The following is a 25,197-nucleotide window of genomic DNA, read 5'->3' as shown; positions in this document are numbered from 1 at the left end:
TGAGCAAATTTCCTTAAGTCCCCCGGGTCTGGGATTCCTCATATGTAAAATACAGAGTTCATTCATTAAACTCTTGTGTCAACGTGGGCACATAATGGAGACTGCAGCTCCCTCCACCTTCCCCTTCTCATTCAACGTAGGTTATTTATCTTTAACTTCTAAAATGGACTCTGCAAGCACTTTACCAAGCGGGCGCACTTGCACAAACACTCAGATTCTCCTTTATTTCCTCTTATTTCCTTTTCCACCTAGGCTCCCGCCCCACCCAGCGCCAGGCCACGCCCTGGCGTGTGACGTCAGCACGCCTCGTGCGTCGCGTCGCGGCGCTCACTGGGGGCCCGGCTTTCGCCCGCTGCTGCCGCCGCCGCCGCCGGCCGCGGCTGCTCTCCCAAGATGGCGGCTCCTCCGGGCGAGTACTTCAGCGTTGGGAGCCAGGTGTCGTGCCGGACGTGCCAGGAGCAGCGGCTGCAGGGCGAGGTGGTAGCCTTCGACTACCAGTCCAAAATGCTGGCTTTAAGTATCCTTCGCTGCGCGGAGCCCGAGGCCGGGCCGGCGTGTATGTGCGGTGGTGGGGGGGTGGGGGACGACGGCGGCGGCTGGGGCCCTCTCCGGGCCTAGGGGCGACCGGCTACCGCGGCGCCCGGAGCGCATGCGCACGGCCCTGAGCTCCCCTCCCCCTCTTCGTGTGTCCCTCGGTCCGCTTTGGGGACCCTGTCTCCCACCCCTTGTGGGAGCTGGGCCCCGAGCGAGGGTCAGTGGGTGGAGGGGGGCTTGACACGCGGATGCTTTTTGGGGGGAAACGCTATGAGAGGGGACACAGTCATCAGGAGAGAGGGTGGTCGTGGGAGGGGGCTGGTGGATTGGAGCCCGGATGGAAGGGGGGCGGGTAGAATCATGTGGGGAGGGGGTGTGTAGAGTAAGGATCTGCTGGTGGGGCAAGGCTATGGAGTTTACGAGGGGGTGTCTCCTGGTGGGATTTAGTCCAAGGAAGGGCGGTGGGGTGGTGACCAAATGGGCCTTGCCTGCTTTGGGGAAGAGTAACTGCAGGACAGTTTGTATTTGAAATGGGGATAGGGGCTTGTTTTGCTGGTGCGTGTGTATGCGTGGTGCTGTTGGGGGCGGGGAGTACTGAATTAGGTTCCTCAGTCATTTGAAGATTGCTGTTTTGAGGATGTTTGCACTGGAAACCTGGTCCAGAGAGAAGACCACGTTTTTTAGGGGCTTATGTGGGGTTGTGTGGGTTACAGGTGAAAGAGTAAGTTAATCTTCTCTTGCTCAGCCCAGCACATGGAGTCCTGACTTTTCCATAGTAGTTGCCTCCCCTTTTGGAAGTGGCGGTGTTAAACAGAATGGAAGAGAAGGCCTGCTTCTTTGGGGGTGGAAATGATTTCTGAGTTACTCCAGGAAACTCAGTCTTGGAAACAAAATACTTCCTGGTTGTAATAAATGTGCCACCCTTTCCCCTTCTTTTTAAGCCACAGGTGGGTTTATTTGGATTTTTTTTTTTTTTTGAGGCGTAATCCTTTATGGCATCTTTCAAAAGGAAGTTTCCTACTGAGTGCTACACTTGAGTGGCAAGTATTTTAATTTATTTAACCACTAGTTGTAGATTTCCAGTTTAGGAAGATGTCCTCTGAACATCTTTTTTTTTTTTTTGTAAAATATAAAAACTCAGACCTAGATCCTGTGAGACCTTTTACATTAGTGGAAGGGTTTTGGAATGAGGAATTACTTTTAATTGGCATGTGATATGCTCTTGATAAATAGTTGGAGGATGGGTGAGTGAATGAATGAATGGATACATAAACAAATGGGTTAACTGGCTGGGTCACCTTGAGTGACCCTCATTCCCAGTGCTGTAGTTTTCTCTTCTGCAGAATGGGAAATCTGAAATCTAAAAAAGTGAAAAGAGCAGTATCTAGATATAAGAACTATTATACCAGGAACAGAAAGTACCGCCTCTCCTGTGTGATTCCTTAGGTTCAAGAAAAACTATATATACAGCGTTAACACAGCATTATGCCTCCATACGACCAGTAGAGAGGTGACAGAAACCCTTTTTGAGGCTTCCAATTTTAGATAATACTTGGCTTTGAAAACCTTGAGATCTTTTGGTTCTGGGGTTTTGAGCGGGTGGAAGGTGACAGGCAGAGATTTCCTGAGGAGAGCTGTGATTCTTGTGAGGCTCCCCTGCCCCCCTCTTGCTCGTGACATACCTTTTACACCAGCCTTGTGTGAGTTGTGTTCTCCATGCCCCTATTTTCCTTAACTTTATTTTCTCACCAGAATGTCCCTCTTCCAGTGGAAAGCCCAACCATGCAGACATCTTGCTCATAAACTTACAGTATGTTTCAGAAGTGGAAATAATTAATGACCGAACAGAAACCCCTCCTCCCCTAGCTTCACTCAATGTTAGTAAGGTAAGGACTTGAGGGCAGTTCTGGCTCTTTAAAATGGTGGGAAAAATTGAGACTCATTGACCCCTGGTGGTACATACGTTGTCTATTGTTTTTCACGTTTTCATTGACTTAACGGTTTGTTCTGATAACCTTTTTGAAGAAACACCAATTTAAGTTTTCTTTTTATTCCTGCATGCCTTAAAAAATTTAAGAAACCTTTTAATGCCCAAATAAAGAAATAAAGTTGCAAGCTTGCTTTTGTCCTTTGTGAAAGAGGGCTTTTTTTTTTTTTTTTTTTTTAAACCTGGAGTCCATGTGCGAACTTCTGGTGTTTGTGGGGTTGGGTAGGGGCGTTGCCTGTGAACCTCCTGAAATTGTGTGTATGTGTGTATGTGGTTTTGGGTGAACACATGGAGTATTTTGGAGATTCTCAATTCATGACATACAAAAAATTGAAAACTACTGCCTTCAAGCTTCATTTTTGTCTTTATGTTTGAATTTTGAGGTCTGATAAAATTAGAGGCTTAGGATATTTTAATCTTGGATGTACGTACTGATATCTGGGAACCCTCAAATCACTTTTTTTGACTCTTCCCTTCTATCAGCCAAAGTTCACGTATTGTAATAATAATACCACTCCATGCCTTGTAGTCTTTGCTGTCCTTGTATTTGGAATGCTCTTTCTTCCAGAGTGTCTGGAGCCTCATCCTTCAGGACTTAGTTAAATGGCACCTCTTCTGAGAAGTCTTCTCTGATCACAGAGGCTAAAGGAATTTGCCCCCATTCTCTTTACAGTACCTTATCTTCCAGAGTTCAGGTGACATAGCATTTATAGTCCAACTTGGGACATTTTTGGGAGGAAAGCAGAGTGCTTTTGTTTTACACTGAGACAAGCATAGATCAGTGTATCCTGGGCAAATTGGAACTTTAAGGTTACCTATTCGTAGTCTTTGTATAATTATAATTGTGTGTCATTTGTTTACTTTTTTATCTCACCAAACTTTGTTCTGTGAGGATGGGAACCATACCTGTTTTGCTCATGGCTGAATATACAGAGCCTTGCACAGGATAGGTGCTTAATATTCTTTGAATAAATAAGTTAGACCTTTGATTTTAATAGCAGCTGCCTTTCCTTTAGTCTCTTGAATTCGTATGGTGGAAGTTTTTCCCTCTAGAGGAGTCTTGTAATAATGTATATTCTCTTACCTCTCTTGGGAATGTGGTGTGTTGGCTACAATTCAGCAAAGCAAGGAAACACTCAGGCAGCTGAAACAATAGAGGGTAACTGAGGCTGGCAGAATATACTTACCTCAGATTGGGAGCTCCCTTTCAGGTTCCAGAGAAATACCACTCGTTTTTTTAGTGATGGCTGAGGACAGATTCAGAAAGGTCTTGGGTTCCGTATTAAAGGCTATTGCATATAGAACGTCCCAGTCTTGGGTGCCTGGGTGGCTCAGTCAGTTAAGTGTCCGACTCCTGATTTTGGCTCAGGTCATGATCTCTCGGTTCGTGGGTTCGAGCCCTGTGTTGGGCTCTGCACTGATAGTGTGGAGCTTGCTTGGAATTGTCTCTCTCTCTTTCTCTCTCCTTAAAAATGAATAAATAAACATAAAAAAATATTTCCATTCTTAGAAACTTCTAGATTTTTGAAACCCTGGCTTAGGTACCTTCTACAGTGTAGGAGTTTTTTGCATCGTCTTCTTTTGGCTGAAGAGATTTTAAAAGATGCAAGTGAAATAGTTTATTCCTCATATGTTGAAAATAGGCTCTGAGTTAGTTTTTATAGGGTAGGAGAAGTCTGTCACTAAATAACTAAATCTTTAGTGAGTAGTAGAGGAAAGGTTATCTGAAAGGGATGATTTTCTCTAATGTAAAACATAATAAGTTTCTGCTCTTGTGACAGTAAGTGCCACCATTTATCTGAGAGGGCTTGGAGTGTTATGGGTGGGACTGTTAAAAGGTCACTCTCTTATGTTTGACCTCAAATAGAAATAGTTCTTGGTTATTTAATTTTGTAGATTATCTTTGTCTTTGGGGTTTTGCTTTCTGCTGCTCAGTTTTAGCTTATTAGCATTGTTGTAAACTAGTTGTTTACCCACCCTTTCAAGAAAGTGGTTGTGTCATAGGTTGGGGAATATCAGAAATTTTTACTTTTCTTTGTGGCCTGCTTGCCAAGTCTTGAAAAGGGTTTGTTTTCTGGGGAGAGGAGTCAAACTAAAAACTAAAATTAGGTTGGAGGGCTATCTTTGGATTTCATTTATTCCCTCTTTCATTTGCAGAGATGTTTATGAGTAAGCTTATATTGGCTTTCTGAAACCCAGCGTTTGAGGATGCTTTGTGATTCCTCCCTGGATTCAGTTAGAAGAGCCTTCTGCACTGTTATTGAAAACTTAATCTGGGCAGCTGTTTACCTATTGATTGAATGCCATGGAAAGTTCATCCCATGGAAGAGCATGGACTTGGGTTTTTTTCTAAAGATGGAGGATTGTTTAAGCATGTTAGAACTAAAGTGCTCAGAGATCCCTGGAAGAAAACTTGCTGCTCACAGTGTGGGGAAGCACCACCTGTGTGTACCACTTCCAGTGGAAGATACCATCACATGTTGGCTCATGTTGCTGACATAGTAAGCGCTCTGTTTAATCCTGTTGATATAAAATGGATATTTGTTTACTCTGACCCAGCAGGAACTGGAAGAGAAGGTCCTTCAATAAAAGAAAATACTTAATTCCAGCCCAACTAGAGAAGGTACGAACTAGCAGTTCTTAGAGATGAGCCTGTTTTGTTTTCAGTTGACAGTGTACTGCAGGCTAAGAAGTCCTGTGTCTACAGGGATGTGGGATGTGAGAGGCAGCTTGGAAGAGGACAGTGGGGTTGCTGAAGTTCATGAGTATCACTCGATCTACTCCACGGTACTGTTGTACTTTTAAAGTGTTCTGAGTGTCCTGACTATAAGATAGAAGCATTTCAGCAAAAATACAAAAGCACATCAAAGCCAGTCATAAGTGAGGTTCAGATTACTCACTATGTGGCTTTTTAGTTTATTCTGTCATGAGGAACTTAAATACTGCTTTAGGGTGAGAAGAACCCTAGGGTCCCTGTGGCAGAATGAAGTTGGGTGTTTCTTAACAAGTTCTTTTGCATTGACTCAGCATCTTGTTCCCTGGGGATGAAGACTGCCCATGGATTAGTAGTGCTCTCAGGAGATGATTTGGGACATGTCAACATTAACAAGGGTCTCTTTTATGTAGCATTATAAAACATTTCCTGAAATCTGTTTTGTGTAGGTGTTGTGGTAAGCTCTGTCGGGGACCACATTTATTTTTCTAGAGCTTTACAGATTACAAAGAGCTTTGACACCTCTCATTTCATTCTCACCACCACCATGTGATCTTTGTAGTATATTCTTTTCCTTTTCATTTAACAGGCTTATTAGTTTAAGTGACTTGTCTAGGTTATATGGCCAGTAGTGTGGGAGCTCATGTTTTTATGTGCCATTCTCTGAACTAGCAATTGGTAGATGTCTCATTTAATGCTAACGATAGTTCTTATGGTGTGGCTACCATCACCATCTTAGAGAAGAGTAAACTGGAGGCTCAGAGAAAATGAGTCACTAGCTCAGTGTCCTGCAACTCGTGATGGAGCTGGGATTTGAACTCGGGTCTAATATTTTGACTGCGAAGTCCCATGTTAAGTAATGTTTCTACGTAGAGAGAACCTCTGTATTGTGTGGTCAGGAGGAGTGTGGTCTAGTAGAAAAAACGGGCTACATGGGTAAGTCTTTAAAAGTCACTTCTCTGCCTCTTAACCTTACTGAACATCAGTTTTCTCACGATAAAAATGGGATAATGTTAGTGTCTATCTCATAGAGTTGTTATGGGGATTAGGTCACGTTGACTGGAATTGGCAAATGTTAGTTCTGTTCTTTTGCATTAGCTTTGTGTAGCCAACTGATGTTCCTTGAATTATGGCATGGGGGCAAGATCGGGAAAAAGGGGCAGTATGACAGCGGGAAGGCAGCTAAGAACATGAATGCCATTGCTATGTCATTCTAGCCTGGATTTGGTCTGACATTCATTCAGATATCCAAACTTGCCAAGCCAGGACTGGGGAAAATCAAAATTGTATTGAATACCATTAATATGTAATGTAGTTAAAACGTGTTTTTAAGAGATGTCTTCTTGGTGACCAGAATTAACTTGAACTTCCAGAGCAGTGTTATCAGGTGGCATAGTTAAGTGAACACTTGGCCGAGTACTGGAGTTTAGAGTGAGCAGTCACACAGCGAAGGAGGCTGTGCTTTTTTAGCCTCTGAGATTCCTGGGAAAGAACTCACCGACACAGCCAAGGCACGTGTATGTATTTGTTTAAATAAATCATCTGCATTGAATGAGAAGTAAGTTCTCACTTTGCTGAGTTGGAGAAGACTTTCTTGAGATAGTTGTATGTTGTGGGGGGAGGCAGGGAAAGTGACAAAACATCAAAAATTGAAATCCACAGGTAAGGTGTCCACCTCCCTTACCAGACCACTGACTAATTTTTTAGCTTTTTTTATCCATTTATTACCCATTTATACCTTACTAACAAGCAGTGAGTTATCTGATGCAACCAGGAAGAAGAAAGAGATTGAAAGGGCTTATCATTAGCCCTTGGTAATGAAGAATGAGTTGGCTGCCTTTGAATAAGAAGGGTATTTGGAGATTGGTGGTGATTGTGGGGAGGTCTGGAAAGAAAGGCTGAGAAAATGGAAGAGTCACAAAGTTGACTTTAAAAAAACTGACCTCGGGGACCTTGGATGGCTCAGTTGGATAAGCATCCTACTTCGGCTCAGGTCATGATCTCAGGGTTTGTGAGTTCGAGCCCCGTGTTGGGCTCTGTGCTGACAGCTCAGTGCCTGGATCCTGCATCCGATTCTGTGTATCCCTCCCTCCCTCTGTCTCTCTCTCTCTCTCTCTCTCTCTCTCTCTCTCTCTCTCTCTCTCCCCCCCCTTTCCAATTCTGCGTGTCTCTCTCTCTCTCTGCCCCTCTCCCGCTTGTACTCTGTCTCTTTCTCAAAAGTAAATAAACATTAAAAAAAAATTTTTTTTTAAACCTGACCTCAGTGCTCACCTTTAGGTATGATGTCACACTGAGGGAAGACCTGACTCTGACTTTTTGTTTTGAGTTCTCCCAGTTCAAAGCTAATATTTAGCATAACCATAGACTTTCCAGTGATGTGAGGGTTAATCCTCAGTGTGAGTAAACTCCTGGGGTAGTTAATAGCTACTGCATTGTGGCCTGCGTTCATGGACCTATCCTGTTAGCCAGGTCCTTGACCGTATTGTGACCCTAATGTATTGGGGTATGGAGTTCACACCAAGTAGAATCAGATGGCCTGATTTTAGGTTATGTGTATATTGGTAGGAGGTAGAAGGTGTTCATAGTATGTGTAAATGGGAAGGGAAAGAACTACTTTTCTAGAGAAAGCAGGATTTTTTGGTCAGATAAAATTTTTCTAGCCTCTAGGAATCGCGTCTAACCTATTGGCTCCTCGATTAGAATATATTGTCAAGTGCCCAGTACTAGGTTAGAGTCCACCAGTAAGTTTTGCACCTGGCTGTGAACAGACACAGCTGTTCTTCATGAAAGTGTCATGAAGGTAGAGGTGGGGGGTGACTGCTGAGTGACGGGACATGTTAAGTAGTGAGTGGTGTCAGATGGAGTCAGAGAGGTAGAATGATTGACTACCATTTCAGAAATCACTAGTCTGTTGAAGGATGTCATGTTCTGTGGCATTTAAACTTTGGGGTCAGACTGACCCCCCTAGTGGGGGATACGGTGCTCTAGGTGAGGGCTCATGACTCCATTCAAGCTAGGGTGCATGGCTGCCAGCTGACTCTGTGAGCCCTCGTTAGGTTATGGTTTTGCTTTGGAAGGGGGCTTTCTTGACATTACAGGGTGTGGGGACAATCGCTGTCCACCTGAAAAGACAAATTGCTGTGCTCGAATGACTAGCGGAGGTGTGCCACAGGTGTGTTATTGAAGGCATGTCTGCACTCTTTGACACAGAGATGATTGGCAATAAGGATTTTTCTGGTGGGTCAGTGGTGGTATCTCTTCTGCTTTAAGAAAGGGGCATTCTAACTGGTTTGGTCTTCCTGCTACAGAACAGGCTTGAGGGGAAAAGGCTGGGGGGAAAGGTGATGCAGTCAAGTTCTAGCATTGGAATTTTGAGACTAGCTTAGGTAAATACCAGACACTACCCTGGAGAGGGAAGCAAATTGTACCTGAGGTGAGAAATGAAAGGATCTGCACGCTGTGTCAGAAGCTAGCAGTATGTGTGGTAGAATGTGGGGAATTTAAAGAACTGGGTTCTTTTTGCAGCTGGGCTGTTAGTAATTTGTGTGACCCTGTGTTAGTCACTTAACTGGAACCTGGATCTGTTAGTTCTATGAATCTCTAATAGTCTAATAGTTTCTGTTCCTTTTATCCTCCTTTCCTCTTGCTCCCCCTTCCTTCCAGGTGCTGGGAATGTCAAGATGATTAACACTGCCTTTGCCCACAAGAATCTCCTGTTTGGGGGCGCCTGGGTGGCTCAGTCAGTTAAGCATCTGACTCTTGATTTCAGCTCAGGTTATGATCTCACAGTTCATGAGATTTGAGCCCCGTGTCAGGCTTTGCACCGACAGCATGGAGCCTGCTTGGGATTCTCTCTCTCCCTCTCTCTCTGCCCCTCCTCCTCTCTTGCTCTCTCTCAAAATAAATAAATTAAAAAAAAAAAGAATCTCCTGTTTGTTGGCAGGGTGAGGGAGAGCTGCATTTAACTAGTGCTGACAATGTGGCAGGGTCAGTGTTAGTGGGGGTGTGAGCGAGGTGCTGTGAGAGCATAGAGCTGGGGGCAGCAAACTCTCCTGGAAGGGCCAGATAGCAAATGTTTCAGGTTTGTGGGCTGTACATTCTGTCACAACTACTCAACTTTGCCTTTGTAGCAAAAGCAGCCATAGATGATATGTAAACAAATGGGCATGGTCTTTCCAATAAAGCATAACTAAAACAGGTGTTGGGCTGAATTTGGCCCACAGGCTATAGTTTGCCAGTCCCTGGCATAGAGTAGTAAACATTTTAGGGAAGGCTTTTCTGATGTAACAATGGAGTAGGGTCTTGAAGAATATTCGATAAAAGGAAGGAAGTTAAATGGAATCCAGCGGATTTGGAAGGTGCTCACTTTGTCCATCTCTGCAATTGGGAAACTTCTTTTAGTAAGCTAACCCGGAGGTTGGTTGTTCTCAGGGAGTAAAGGGATGAGTTGTGTGCCATATTGGTGTTAGGTGCTTTCCATGCTTACTGAACTCCCAACAGTAACCCTTCAGGATGGGCCCCAGATGAATGAACTGAGGCTCTGGAGAGGTTATGCATCTTGCTCAGGTTCCTGCAGCTAGGGCGTGGTAGGCAGGGGTTTGAGCTGGAATCTAGGCGTAAGGGGGTGGCTCTTCTATTCTACTCTGCTTTCTCTCTTTTCAGAGCCCAGGAAAGAACAGTGCATGGCTCTTTCACTATCGTGAATAAGATCAACTCTTTACTCACTAGATAGTGCACCCATTTTGGCATGTGAAGGGGAAAGGGATTTCCAATAGATTATTCCAGTTATATTTTGAAAGATGTCTTCTTTAGGACTTACAACCTATCTAGCAGCTCTTACAGAAACCAGAAAGGGAAACACTGAGCCCATTGGCTAAAGGAAGGTTGGATTGTATGAATTTTTCTGAAATGACCCACAGGCCACCTTCTCTGTGCTAACAGTAATGATGTTTTAATAACGATGTTAACAGCTAATATTTGCACAGTGCTTTACACCTAGTGCTTTCACCCAGACTGTCTCCCTTAATCCTCACTGCCATGTGTGAGCTGGCTAATTTGAGCGCACATTCTCAGAGATGGGTTGTTGAGATCAAATTTCAGCCTATATCCCAGCCAGTTTTCTCTCTGACAGGGCCATGTGCAGGTTCCATGGCAGTGCTGGTTTCAGGGTCTCAGGACTAGGAAATGACTCATTGTCCTGGAGATTTAGTTTTCTGTTTAGCTATGAATTGTGTTTGGTGACATAACTTACAAATAGCTGACAAACTCTTGACTTACTGACAACTAGTTTTTGTTTTAAACCCAGTGAAAGAAAAAGCTTTGCCTATGGAGGGGACTGTGACTCCAGGCTGGTCTGTATTGTGCAGCAGCTACATCATGGTAACAAGGATGGTGTTGAAGCTTGGAGATTTTAGGTGGGGCTGCGGCCCCTGGATTTGCACGTTGTTTTTCCTCGTAGTTCAAAGCACTCAACATACCTTAACATGCAAGTACAAGAGACTTGCTTGACTTAGCTTCCCTAGTCTCAGCCCAGTCAGAAAATGATGGGTCCATGGGGCATCTGGCTGGCTGGCTTGCTCAGTCAGAGGAGCATGCAGCTTTTGATCTTGGGGTCATGAGTTCAAGCCCCACATTGGGTGTAGAGATTACTTAAATATTAAAAAAAAAAAAAAAAAAAAAAAAGATGGATCGAGGGAATACCTGTCATTATTGGTCTGAACTGCTTTCTTATATAATGTCTGTTTTCTGAAAAGCATTCCTGCAAGTTACCTTTAACAAAAGAAATAAAGGATGTCCTTGAAGTTTAGGGTGAGACTGAGGCCCTTTTCAGAAGAGATACCCTTTACTAGAAAGCAGACAGCTGTGTTCTGCACTGGGGACATTGATGGAAATGCCAGAATGCGCTGACAAAAAGAGAAGGTGGCAGCTAAGTTTTAAAATATTTTTCCTTTCTGGAAAAAAAACTTTTTTCCTTTCTGAAAATACTTTCTTTTGCATTTAAATTTACATTTTCAGCAGTCATTTAGACTTCCTTAGGTGGAACTGTTTATAGTGACAGGGTTAAGAATGCAAGCTTTGGAGTCAGACTGGGTTCCAATCCACTCTCCCACTTGTGGCTTGGTAGACTTGGGCAGGTTTCTTAACAGCTGTGATTAGTTTCTCCATCTATTAAGTAGGAGGAATTTTAGTCCCTATTTCATAGGCTTGTTGTGCAGATTAAATGCTGAATACATGTAAAGTGTGTAGCTTGGTGCTTAGGGCGGAGTAAGCTCTCACTCAACAAGTTGGTTCTTAGAATTTTAATATTCACTGCCAGGCCTCTTGGGCTCTGCGGTTCCTGTTTGATTCAGTGTTTTGATTCATTATTATGTATTCTAGGACACAACGGCAAGTGGGATACTCTATTTTTGGAGTTCCCAACCATGCAAAGTATGGTTCTTCTTTACTGTTTGTAAAGAACTGTATTTTATTGAAACCAGCAGACAGGAGCTTTCAGCTAGGGAACAAGAAGACTTGGGGATATTGATTTGATAGTTGGAAGAAATATTTTTGCGAGCCCGCTTATTGCTGGCTAGGAAGGAGGGCTTTCTAAGAGTGCACCCCAGAATTGAAGCCACAGAAACAAGCGTGGGCCCTCCTGATGACAATTGTCCTTCGTTGCTGCAGTCTGTCTTCCCTCAGCCTCCACCAGGCCGTGCGGGCAGCAGCTGCGGTGTTTCCTAACCTCTCTGTGAGGGCAGCTGGTTGGAAAGCCCGTGTACACAGAGAAGACAAACTGAGAGTGGCTCATTGGAGTCAGTAGGTCACATCCAGCATGTTCCTCCTTTGGACTCTGCTTCCCTTGTTGTATCAGCTGTCACAGCCTGTTAAATACTTGCGGTAGGAATCCCTCTGGGTTCCCCACAGCACCTGTGCTTTCCTGGTCTGGGTGTGTGGAAATAAGATGGCCCAGCTGGTGACTGAATAACAAGATGAAGTGCATGGTGCTTGGATTTTGTTGTTGTGGCTGCTTCCTTTTCCCCGTGTCACTGAGTGCAGGAGGTGTGTGTCACTGGTGTTCATTAGTTCACTCACTCAAGGGTTACCCAACAGCAGGCGTGACTGGATGCCTTTTAATATTGATGTGCTCCGGTGTCAAGTTCCTGTACTTTTCTCTGTAGCCCATGTCAAGTTGCTATATATAAAATGGCCACAGGAGGAAGTGCTGGTTAGTAGACAGGGAATCACTTTTTCACCGGGTCTCGTACAAAATAAAAGGAGAGGCATGTTAGCACAGGTTGTCTTGTGCAGTCGTTTCATTTAAGCCACATGCATGTTAGTGACACATATTTGTGGGGTTTTGCTTCTCAGTTTGCCCGAACCCAGTGTTTGTAAAGTGGTGCCTTTAGTATTCTCTGAGATTCTAACCAGTTAGTGCTTCAGATTTGATTGGAAGAGAGGCCAGCAGCTAGCATGTTTGCATTGAAAATAGATGTAGTGTGGTGACGGTCATTGAATTAAAAAAATCATGATCCTGCTAACCTTTCCAAGCTGAGAAGGCACACTCTCCACCTCTACCGAGGGCAGCTTCCATTGGTTCCCTCTAGTGGTTTGACAAAAACTGTAAACTTAGTATCTTGGAATAACTGGACCATCTATACGAATGCATTAGTTTACAAAAATGTGGGGAAATTTACATCTGTGTAACTGCTAACTTGAGGGTGGAGTGATAGTTATTTGCTTTACAAAGGGACGCTTATCTATACTTTTCATGGGTTTTAAGGAACCTGCCTAAAAAGAACAAGGTAATCTTCTTCCCTTCTCAACTCCAATTTTGAGAGAAGAAAGACTTCTAGATTCCTTTTGTGAGGGTAATCTTCCTTGTGCCTAACCGATTGGATCCTTCGTAGAAGAAATTTACCCCATTTGTACAAGTTCCTGGTGAAAGCATATCTGTAGAGCTGAATGTCAGATTTAAGCATTTTTCAGATTGCCCTGAAAATACAGTTCATAAACTGACAGCTGGAGGATTCAGGGTTTGCAGTGCATCCAGACCCCCCAAAGCACAATTGCAGGTCCAGGTAGAGTAGTTGAGGATATTGGGGCAAATTGAAATAACAGCTTACTCTGATTTCTGTTGACTTTTCTGAGGTTTGTATATCATTTAGCATTTGGGATCTGTTTGCACTGTGACTTGAAATGGAGAATTACCCAGTTTATTCTCCTTTGCCTGCAGAGCCTTTAGAAGAGGTGTTTTGGGGGGCTAGAAGTGTATTTTGAAATCATTGTTCTCTAGTCATTGTGTTGCTATTACTCAGCCTGTCCAAACGAATCACTCCGGCTAAGATTTATATGTATTTCATTATGCCTCTGGCAAAAATTCAAAAGTGGCTCCCAGCCTTTCTACCTCCTCTTCTAGCTTAATTTGTCCATTCCATTCTTAACCATTCTGCATAGGTGCCTGGTTTCCCTGAGCCAGTTCCTCCCACTGAATGGGTCATGTTAGGTTTTTAATCTACTAGGTGGATGACAAGGATGTTTTGCTCTGGTATCCGTATTGTCTAGTCAACACAAGCTTTATAGACGCAGCTTTGTCAGACCCAACACTGGGAGATGTTTTTGGTTTTCGGGGATAAACATTTTTTTAGAAAAACCTCAAAATGTGAGACCCTCCTGCTTGTTCATGGGGTAAGATAAACATCTGCTTGGTCACTTGTGCTTCCCAGGAGCCCCGTAGGAGTGTGGTTAATCCAGGGGAGCTTTTGTTGCCCCTGGTTTTACCTTCTGTCTTTGGAGACTTCAGATTTGTACAGGGTGTTTGAAAAATGAGAGTCAAGGAACCTCCTTGTTATCAGGGTTTTCTTGGTGATTGAGTAAGTTTTGCCTGTTGCTGCTTAAATCACACCGGCAGCAGCTCTCTCTGCAGAGAGACCGAGTGTGCTTTCTTGCCGCCGCTGGGATTGCCCAGGCTCCAGGGGACACTGTCAGCCCTGTGCATTGATTTCTCTGCAGACTCTGGCCTGGTGGGGCCAGATTGGCAGGACCAGGCTTGAAAGATTATTTATTTACTCCTGCTTTATCTCTCTCTCTCCATGTACCGGGGACCATGTGAGAAAGGATCTCCAGCTTCCAGTCACTGTAGTTTTGGCCTTTCTTCCCTCTCTGCCCTAGGGAGACTGAAATGACCCTGCGCGTGACTTCTCTCTTCGGTGCTCACACCCCTCCCCCCCTCAGATCTTTGAAGCTCAGAGACAGGGCTCCCCATGACCCAGTTGAAGGTCTCCTTTTCTCTTCTTCATAGTCAAACCCACACCTTAATAAAGTGCTTCATTTTGCTAACAAGCGATTAGACACTTTGCCTGTAGAACTAAATTTGGTCTGTGGTTTGAAGGGTCACTGTTAGGCGGAATATAAATGTTTAAGAATTCCAAATGTCTAGGTACTTTGGGGATGTGCAAGAGGTATGATCTCTATCTTAAGGAGCTGGTATTTGGGGACAAATTATGTGTGTTCACGTGTGTGTTTGTGTCTGTGTTTGGTGAGCTGCAGCATCAGTATACTAAGCCCTTAATGGGTCTGAAAAATCTCTAACTCATTTGTTTGACTTTCAGATGCATTGTCTGCCTTTCATTTTAACCGTCTTGTCCAGAATATTTGTTGCGTCTTATGCTCTAGCGAATTTGCCCTTCTGGAGTCTCTAGCAACCAGTAGTGTAGGGTGGGGACTAGAAGTGTGTTAGAGGGGCAGTAGGGGTTGATGGGGCAACCCACCCCTGTTGGGAGGGATTTCCTAGATTTTAGTAGACTGCGGTATTCCCCCCTTACCTGCAGGGTGTGCATTCCAAGACCCTGGAGGATGCCTGAAACCATGCATAGTACCGAGCCCTGTATCTACTGGCTTTTTTCCTGTACATACATACCTATGATAGTTTAATTTATAATTAGGCGCAGTAAAGATCAACAATAGCTATAAAATGGAAAAATTATAACAGTGTGCTGTCCTGACAGTTACGTGAATATGGTTGTCTCTCTCTAAATACCTCATTGTACTGTTCTTAGTTACCCTTCTTGTGATGATGTGAGGTGATAAAATGCCTACGTGAGGAGATGAAGTGAGGTGAATGATGTAGGAGCTGTGGTGTAGCGTTGGGTTACTGTTGACCTGATGATATGTCTGGAGGAGGATCATCTGCTTCTAGACCGAGGTTGACTCTGGATCAGGGCTGGGGGTGGGTGGGGAGCGACTACTGTACTAGATTTTACTAGAATTTCTTTTGATCAGTCTGTGAGCATTCCACTAGAGGGCAGTTAAGGAAAGACATAAGGTAGAATGTGGACCATTCCTTTTTCTAAAGAGCAGGGTAACGGTAGCTCAAGTTGAAGGTGGACAGTATTGGGTTAGGTTTACTTGGGTCTTGGCTCCCCATGTGAGCACAGATAGTGTGGTACCAGAAAGATAGTCTTTTGAACCTCATATTCTGGTCTCTGAAGGTGTTGTAGACGTTGGTTTTTAAAACTGAGACTAGCAGTGGCTGATAAAAGGTCTTCATTCTCTCCTTTCATAGAGATGTATGCATTACCTTTTATCTGATGGTCACTTCCCAGTCCCACTGTGTAAGGTTGCCCTGCTTTATTTTCTTCCCAGCTCCTTGGCACTATCTGTAGTTACTTTGTTTCTGTTCGTAGTCTGTCCAGTCCCGGCGGCAGTGCTGTACTCCAGTTCAGCACGGTGCATGTCTGGTATGTGTAGGCACTTAGTAAGTACTGGATGGAAGGAATGTCTGCCGCAGTGGCAATAACCCCTCAGGCATATTATGTATGTGTATGTTTCGCTTTTGAACTCTGAGAGAATTGAATCTACCAAACTAGTCTCTTCCAGCCTCCTTTCCTCAACAGGTCCTGACTGTTGGGAAGAATGAAGGTGAATGCTTTTCTGAGTCTCTTTCCTCTCCCCCACCCTAGCTTGCCAGCAAAGCACGGACAGAGAAGGAGGAGAAGCTGAGCCAGGCCTATGCAATCAGCGCTGGTGTTTCCCTAGAGGGCCAGCAGCTCTTCCAGACCATACACAAGACGTGAGTTGGGGGAGCATAGGGGTCCCTTGTCCCCGGGGGCAGCGCTGCCAGGCTGTGCTATGTGGGTAGTTGTGTTCCCGAAAGTCAGCAGAGATGCTGGTTAGTGTGTCTGCAGCACCTTGGTGTCCAGGGATGTGGGTGTCTGTTGCCCTTCCATACAGGAGAATGGTGTAATCATGGACAAGTTGGTTTTTTGGGGCTTCAGTTTCTTCATGTGTAAAACTTGGTTTGGGATTAGATTATCCTGAGTCCCTTTCAGAACTGGTATTCCATAATTTAGAACACGGGGCTTCTTTCTCTTTCATTATTTTGACCTTGTCATGCCTTTCTCCAGAAGCTGATGGGGTTTTATTAAGGGAGTTACAAGTCTGTCTCTGATTGTACACTGGGAGAAACATAGGGAGTTAGGGAGAGCAGAAGGCCACCTTATTACCACCTCCTAAAAGACATTTTGTCACAGCAGAAGTCATTTGACTCTCCACTAGCTTCCCTAGCTGCCGAAACACTGAAACATTTGACACTCCCCCTCCCCCCTGCTGCCTTCTGTTACCCTATTTAACCACCTGGGTCTGGTGCACAGATGGCAGCTGGCATCAGAGCTGTTCGAGGCCATGGTATGAGTATCTGAACATTTACAGGTATGTGAAGGAACTCTTAGGAATATCAGCTGCCCTGTGTTTCCCCGAGTGTGAACTGCAATGGGTTTTCCCAGTCTGGCAAGTGCCCAGCTGTCTGATAACTGAGAGGGGCCGGTTTGAGGAGCAGTTACTGTTTCAGGAGGTGGGTGGCAGAGTACAGATCACAGGAAGATGGGGGGATTTCTTTTCCTGTCTTTCTAAAGGTGCCGTTTCCCCCCAGGCCAAAGGCTGGCAAACTCCAGGTAGTGGGCACATCTGTTCATTTGTTTATGTATTGTATTATCTGTGGCTGCTTGTGTAGTACAGCAGCAGAGTTCAGTAGTTGTGACAGAGGTTGTATGACCCTCAGAGCCTAAATATTTGCTGGCTGACTCTTTATAGAAAAAGTTTGCCAACCCCCTGCCCTAGGCTGCTACTTAAGTTGCATCTAGTGGCCTGAGCCTAGCTCTTATTTGAATTCAATTTGGTTTGGACTTCTGAGGCTGCCACCAAGTTTTTTCTGGTTTTCCAGGTCCCTAATGCTTCAGAGTGCCTCTTCTGGGCCCTTCTCAGAATAAGTACATGTCAGGTCATTGCTTTTCCTAGCCACTGGTGCCCAGGAAATGTGTCGTGGCTACTCTTCCCTGTAGGCTGCTGGCATCTAGTTGTTGGCTGAGTTGTGAGCTGAGAACTTGGGGTCAGTTTCCTGGAGTTACTTATTCATCAGGCAGGAGGTGTGGGATGCCGCAAGAGGCAACTTTCACCTGCTCTCTTCTCCTTCCAGCATTAAAGACTGTAAATGGCAAGAAAAAAACATCGTAGTCATGGAAGAAGTTGTTATTACACCCCCATATCAAGTGGAAAACTGTAAAGGCAAAGAGGGGAGTGCACTGAGCCATGTACGCAAAATAGTAAGTAAAGGAGCCATGAACCTTTAGAGAGAGGATGATTCCTTGACCTTCACCCCTCCCCAGCATCAGGGCAGGACACTGTGCTGAGATCCCTGCCTCCGACCTACCAGCCTGAGAGCAGCCCTGCCTAGCCACCTGCCCCCTGCACTGCAGTGCTCTGGAGCTTATGGTTTGGCCACTTCTGTGGGGATGGAACCCGCTGGGCAGCATGCGGTAAAGCAAGCGGCCAGCCCCATGTCCTCCCTGGCATGGCTTTTTGGAATTAGCCAGACCATTCTGTGGTATTGCACCTGAGCAGTTCCTCTCATCCCAGTCTGGGTTCCTCTCGGGAGGAGCTGGTTGGTATAAGTCAGTTGCTGTTGGGTCTCTGACCCTGCATATGTCACATGACTATCTAGGTTGCGTTGTAGCATTTAGGAAAAAACGCTCTGAGGGTTGAGGGACCAATGTCGTGGATGTAAAAAGTCCAAGACTGCTAATTCCCTATTAGCTTTTCATTCTGCACTTAGATGAAGAGGGGCGAGGCAGTTTGGGACATAATAATCTCCTTTCATACTGTGTTTTAGCTTACAGACTCACTTTCTTCTAGATAGTCTTGGCCAAAGCTGCAACAAATATGGTTGAAACAAGAGGCCCCTGCCTACCTTTGGCTGGCAGGACCAGCAGACAGCGAGGGCAGAGATGCCTGAATAGTCCGTGAGGCTGTGGAGACCTGGAGTGAACTGTTGGGGAGGCCTCGGTGCCCATCTCCTGTTCTGACCTAGGCTGAACTGGTCTCTTTCAGGTTGAAAAACATTTTAGAGACGTGGAAAGCCAAAAGATACTGCAGCGTTCACAAGCCCAGCAACCACAGAAGGAGGCTGCCCTGTCATCCTGAGTCCACACACACGGAGGACTCTTCCAGCATCGAGCCAGCGAGGCGATGGTGGTGGCTTCGGCGGAGGCAGGCCGGGGGAGGGAAGGGATCCTATATTTCCTGTTGGCTCTTGTTAACAAAGGGTCAGCATTTCCAAATCTTAGACTTGAACAAACAAAACACCCAACAAAAAAGAACAAGAGAATAATTTAAAAGTTGAATCATTACTTGACTAACAGACTTCGGTCCACCATGTCCTTTTCACAGTCCCCTTCTGGAACAGTCACCTTGTTAATTTTATTTTTGAAAATTCCTTTCCTGCTCTGCCCTTTCACCTTTGACTTTCCTAGTCTGTCCCTGCCATTCTGTTTTTATAAGTGGCTTCACTTGCCTTCTGAGTGATTGAAAGAAACTTTTACATCTCTTCCAAAATAAAAGTAACAAGTTGACTGTGACACTGAAGTCGAGACTAGAGCAGCAGACAGAGGTCTCACTTTAAATTTGTCTTTGGTTTTCTTTTTCTTTTTTTTTTTTCTTTTTTTTGCACAGGGCATGGCTTGAATTAGTTTTATTTTTCTTAACTTTAAATATATATATGAAAATATATATTAAAATGTTCTCTAAATATTTTCTGCTTCTTGCAGGTCTCTTTTTACTAGATCATGGCCGCTCTTCCCACCTCCTCCCTTCGAAAATAAAAAATGTATTCCCCTCCCCACCACCTATAGCCAGGCAACTAACTTGACTTGGTTCACAGCAAGAATCTTCTGCAGCACTTTCTAGAGCCGGTGTTTGCAGGTGGGATTCGGCTGTGAGGGTTCCTGATGGCTTTTTAGTCTTTAACTGTGTGTGTGTACCAGTCTCACATTTGGCCAAAACCTCAGGATTCTCCCTCTGCCTTTTGTCTTACTTCACGGTACTAGAAGAACTTCCTCACCACACTCCTGTCTCCTAGATGGGAGAGTCAGCTGCCCTGTCTCCTGTGCCCTCTGCAGGAAGAACTATTTTGCATGGCACGTCTCAGCTCCTCCTCGAAGGATGATTTTCTTCCTAAGAAACCTGGAGCCCACCTCTCCCAGTCTCTCGGAGTCTGTATCCAGAGCCAGTAGCCCAGGAGAAAGCTTGGGTGACCTGTAGTTTCTCTGCTCCCACCAACCTCCTGCTTTTATGCCCTTCCCCACCCCCCTGAAATTTTACAAGCTTATGATAGTTTGTATGTGCTCAGCCAATGGGCAGAAAACCTGGAGAGAATTTCTGGACTTTAGCCCACCAGTTTGTCTGGTTTGACTAACCTGCTGAGTGCTAAAACTGGCACCTGTTGCCCCCATGCCTTCAGGGCAGCCCAGGGGGGCAGAGTGTGCCACCAGCTGAATGTCAGGCACCGAGTGGGAAGTGGGTGATGCTCATGTGACTGGCTAGAGCTTTGGGGGTGGGGTGGGGGGTAACTACTATCTTTTTGGCCATGATCTCTTTCCCCTTCCTTTTTTTTTTTTAATTAAATAAATGGATCAAAATTAAATAATTCAAGCCCTGCCTTCAAAATGAATTTTTTTTTTTTTTTTTAGTATTGTTTAGCAAAAACAATAAAACCCAAATTTTTTTAACCATCACTCATGTCTCAGGTTTGTACGTGCTTTAGAGACCCCAGGGGGGAGCGGTGTGAGGGGGGAGTAAGTGTTTGGTAATCTTTCCCTTTAGATTCTCTGCTTCCTACTCTTTATTCTCTCTCCTTCCATCTCCTGGAGCTCTCCCAGTAATATAGTGCAAAGGATATAATTTAAGAAAGGGATCCTGGGTTGGGAGGTGTGTGTGAGTGGGGTAGGGGCACAGAGGGGTGGGCACGTATGCAAGGCTGTTTGTTACGGCTGTTTGGAAGAAAAGAGAAGACTGATACGTGTACTTGCATACCCACTTGCCATTGGCAAGATCTAGATTATTTTTTTTAATGTTTATTTTTGAGAGAGAGACAGAGCGTGAGTGGGGGAGGAGCAGAGGAGAGAGGGACACAGAATCCAAAGCAGGCTCCAGGCTCTGAACTGTCAGCATAGAGCCCAATGGGTGGCTTGAACTCACGAGCCGTGAGATCACGACCTGAGCCGAATCAGATGCTTAACTGAATCAACCACCCAGGCGCCCCTGGCCAGAGCTAGATTTAAAGTACCAGGCCTTCAATTTAGTCTGCCCAGAAGTATAAGCTGGAGAAGGTAAAAGGGAGAAAGGAGAGGGACCTTGTAAGCTCCAGAAATGCTAAGAGATGCCGTTAAAGTAGTGTGAATCATGGAAACTGGAAGGCTGGAAGGAAGCTCCGTGTCACATGTCCCACACCATCACTTCCTCCCCTTTAGGTCTATGAATGGGAGACAGTAGGTAGCAACGGTTTCTGGTAGGAAGCACTTCAAGAGGTGGAATTAAGGTCGAGTGAAAGGCAGGGAGGTGAAGAAAGAACAAGGGTTTTGGCAGCATGAATAGTTGAGCTCAAATCCCCACACCTCCCATTCTTCACTTTGAGGCTGTGGGTAAGTCAGTTCATGAGTCTGAGCCTTAGCTTCCCCAACTGTACGCATGGAACACCTACCCATTTCCTAGGATTGGTGTGGAAGTTAAAGATACTTCAACTGCTTGATACCTAGAAGGTGCTCTGTAAATGTTAATAGAAATGTTAGCTGGATCCTGGGATGGTTGAGTCTGGGGTTGAGTTTGGACTAGGTGATTGTCAGAGGCTCCAGCTTTGCTGTCGAAGTCTTGATTTTTATTAAAAAAAATTTTTTTTTAAGTTTATTTATTTTGAGAGAGAGTAAGGAGGGAGGGCCAGAGAGGGAGAGAGCATCTCAAGCAGGCTCTGCACTGACAGCACAGAGTCTAACACGGGGCTTGAACTCATGAACCGTGAGATCATGATCTCAGCCGAAATCAAGATTTCGGACACTTAACCTACTGAGCCACCTAGGTTCCCCTGAGGTCTTTCTTAGATGGCGTTTTAAGTGAAGCTAATACATAAAGCAGTCAGGCAAGTGGGGAAGGGGTCTCAGAGCTCTGCCCTCTGTCTCTCACAGATCTTACTGTATCGCTGCTCTGGAGTCCCAGGAATTCCTTTGATTGTATTTTGAAAAGCCCTCATTTTACAAAAGGAGAGTGGGTTCCGCAGGGTTAAATGACTGCTGCCTGTCGTGGTGGAGCTGGAGCAAAACCCCAGCCTTTTATCCACTCATGGACTCCTGTCACTGCTCTGTGACTTTCCAAACTGACGGCTTGTGCGTCGCTCACTTGTTTGCCAGGTGTAGGATGGAACACAGGACTGGGTGAGGTTGCCTGCTAGGTTGGAAGCACCCTGAACTGTTGAAGAGTATAGTGCGGGGGGCTCGCGTCTCTGATGACACATGTACAGGTTTTGCAATGTCTCCTTGGTTTTGTGGCATTCTCCCCCACCCCCACCCCCACCCCAGTGCACACGGACCTCTCCTCCCCAGCACCTGATGACCTCCCACTGCCACATGCCTTTGAGTTTACTGCTGCGTAGAACTGTCTGTAGGGCATACATAGCCTTCCTGTGGTGAGTTGATACTGAGTCTGTGCTGTTAAGAGTCTGAGCAGCTTCTTGGCTGCTTTGAAAATTGCTCAGGCACTTCAGTATTAGGTCAGGGGCTTCAGCCCGGAGCCAGTGATTCAGGGTAAAGGCTCCTTGACGTTTTTGAAGCTAAGAATGTGTGTGTCGCAATCTGTTCTTCCACAAGACCTACTAGTTAGTAAAAGATGTAGAGAGCTTTCAGTCCTACACCTGGATAGACTCAGCTGTCCGTTGATAGGATACTGTGGTAAGAATGTATAAGGCCAGGACCTGCCACGTTGCAGGGTAAGCAGTGGGGAGAGTGGCAGGGGCAAGTTTGGGAACTGGGATTGGCCATTGTCTGCTCTGCGTGATGGATTTGCTTTCTCATCGCTGCTGGAGTCTGCTCGTGCCAGAGAATTCCCCTTTGAGAACCTCGAAGTCACCGCCATGTACTGCTTAAACTTAAGGGGTTTGACATAACAGCCCCAAGTACTTAACAGGTGAAAACAGCCTAACAGTTTGGGCTGATCCACTGGTCGTAGACTGCCGCTAGGTAATCAAGTTTCAAAACGAGTTTGTTCTTTTATATTCTAAAAGCCTTACGTGGCTCATAATACGGACACTAGAAGATGAGGCAAACATTTTCCCTCCAGCAGCCCCCTCCCCCCCATTGTTAACATCTTTCATGCCCTCCGGATTCTAAGACACTTCTTTCTCCCTGCCCCTTGCGTTTCTGACAGTGCGGAGTGGTTCACAATGTCAGAAGAAACTTGCCAGTTGGTTGCCTTGCTCTGTAATATTAGCATCTCAGGAATTGTTCTCTAGGAAAGGTATGGGGCTAGGTGATCTCTCAGATGACTCCCAGCCTATCTTATCTCATCTGTCTTACCCTACAATGCCTTGCTTCAAAGCCACCTGTGAAGTCATCCTTGACTTTTTAATTAGTAGAAAGTTATTCCTAGAATTGTTTTGTAGCACTCCTGTGGCATGTATGACTTACTTATAGTAACTTGTTCAGGTTTCTCTTGAGTGGTCTAATGGGGGGATTTTGAGGCTCCAAGGCAGAAATAGTGACTAACTCATTTTTGTATTATTCCCCAGCACCCAGCCATTGTATGACTGAAGGTAGACCTTTGAAAGTTACCAGTTCAATAACTAGATGAGTTGCCTGAGTCACGTTGACAAGTGATCCAGGACTGACCGTGATTTGAGGAACGCCTGAAGTCAAGCATGGCAAGAGGACAAGGGACCAGTAAAGGACGTGGGAGATGAGCGAGGTGGAAGCAGCAGGGCTGTCCCTCAGGTTTATGGAGAGCAAACTTTGGCAGCTGGGACCAACCCTGGTCAGGTTGTGGCCTTCCTGTCCCATTTTCCCTGCAACTCTCAGTTTTGTTGAAAAGTCTAAAGTGGAACTAAATCTCTTCCTAAACAGGCAAAGAGAAGTGAGGGGGAAGTAGATTTCTAGTGACTTCTCTCTCAACTAACTTCTCTTCCCTTTCTCCCAATTAACCCTTCTGATGCTGACTTCAACAGTTTTGTTTTTTTGTTTTTTGTTTTTTTTAAGTTTATTTTGAGAGAGACCCAGGGAGCACCAGTGGGGAAGGGGCAGAGAGGAAGAGAGAGAATCCCAAGCAGGCTCCATACTGTCAGTGCAGAGCTTGACACGGGGCTTGATCTCACCAACCAGGATATCATGACCGGAGCCGAAATTAAGAGTTGGTTGCTTAACTGACTGAGCCACCCAGGCGCCCCTAATTAAAAAAAATTTTTTTTTTTTTTTTTTTTTTTTTTTTTAATTTTAGAGAGCACAAATGTCAGTTGAGGAGAGGGAGAGAGGGAGAGAATGTTAAGCAGGTTCTATGCTCAGCGCAGAGCCCAACATAGGGCTCAATCCCACCACCCTGGGACCATGACCTGAGCTGAAACCAAGGGTCACCCGACTGACTGAGCCACCCAGGTGCCCTTCTAGCAGTTAGTTTTAGCAGAGGGGCTATAGTGGCCGGCCCCTACTTTTTCTAATCCGGCCCCTTTTTTTCTGGTCTCTATCGGAGTTTCGAGCAGCTGCTCATGCCTAGTATAGGGGTGTACGTGTACTGCTCTGAAGAGAATATTCTGGGATGGTCTCTGAGCTGCCATTTAAGTAGAAATCTGAATGAGGTGCCAGCCAAGAGTACTTGGAGAGAGGGAAGAGCTAGTGTTAAGTTGAAGGTGATAAGAACTTGGGGTGTTTAGGAAATGCTAGAAGATAGGTTGGCTAAAGCCTAGTGAGCCAGAAGGAGGAATTGGCAGGAGCTCGATCATGCAAGGCCTTCTTGCCATTGTAGGTATTGGAGTCTGTCCTGGGCACAATGGGGAGCTGTAAGGGGGTTTTAAGCTGCTGAAGGCTTTAGTCTGGTGTCAGGTGGCAAAGGGAAGCAGAAAGACCGCTGCAGTAAGATCCTGTTGCAGAAACCCAGGTAAGACGCGGTGGTGACAGATGACTTCACGACTGACAGGGCTTGCTGATGGATATGGTTTGAGGCCAAGGTGGTGAGGGGGAGAGGAACGGAGAGTGGCTTGTGTGTGGATGGTGAATGGTGGGAGAGGAAGAGGTTCGTGGAAAAATCAAGCCTTATTTTGTCATTTTTGTCTTGCCCATGAAACTAATGAGCAGCTGGCAGATGGGCAGCTGAATGACAAGCCTGGCGTCCAGTGGGGAGGACTGGGCTGGAGCCAGGTGTTTAGGAGTTACTGTCTTATTGCAAACTCCGCGAAGATGGGAGGTGAGAACCGTGGCCACAGAAGATGTTTTGGTCTCTGACAGGAGGGTGCCTTTCTCCCACCATGAAGAAGGCAGGAGAAGACAATACAGTTGCTGGTGGGTTCGTAGATTTGGCAGGGAGGTGAGGGTGAAGGAGCACGTGTCCAGTAGTTCAGTAAACACGGGTAATGCCATGATTGCTCAGGTCCGTACTCGTGCATTTAGGGTTTAACCAGATGCCC

At 45.4% G+C, this 25,197-nt stretch overlaps 1 protein-coding gene across 1 annotated transcript; it reads left to right on the top strand.

Annotated features, from left to right (window-relative positions):
* The first annotated feature begins 335 nt into the window (after nt 1-335).
* Nucleotides 336-18,967, top strand: LSM12 (LSM12 homolog). The gene is made up of 5 exons (XM_030297009.2): nt 336-517; nt 2,287-2,420; nt 16,175-16,284; nt 17,686-17,812; nt 18,597-18,967. The coding sequence occupies exons 1-5, from the start codon at nt 394-396 to the stop codon at nt 18,687-18,689; spliced, it is 588 nt and encodes a 195-aa protein (XP_030152869.1). The 5' UTR covers nt 336-393; the 3' UTR covers nt 18,690-18,967.
* Nucleotides 18,968-25,197: the final 6,230 nt, after the last annotated feature.

Source organism: Lynx canadensis, chromosome E1, assembly GCF_007474595.2.
Source record: "Lynx canadensis isolate LIC74 chromosome E1, mLynCan4.pri.v2, whole genome shotgun sequence".
In the NCBI taxonomy this organism is placed as follows: domain Eukaryota; kingdom Metazoa; phylum Chordata; class Mammalia; order Carnivora; family Felidae; genus Lynx; species Lynx canadensis.
The sequence above is the reverse complement of the archived record's forward strand: the minus strand, read 5'-3'. Positions and strand labels throughout refer to the sequence as shown.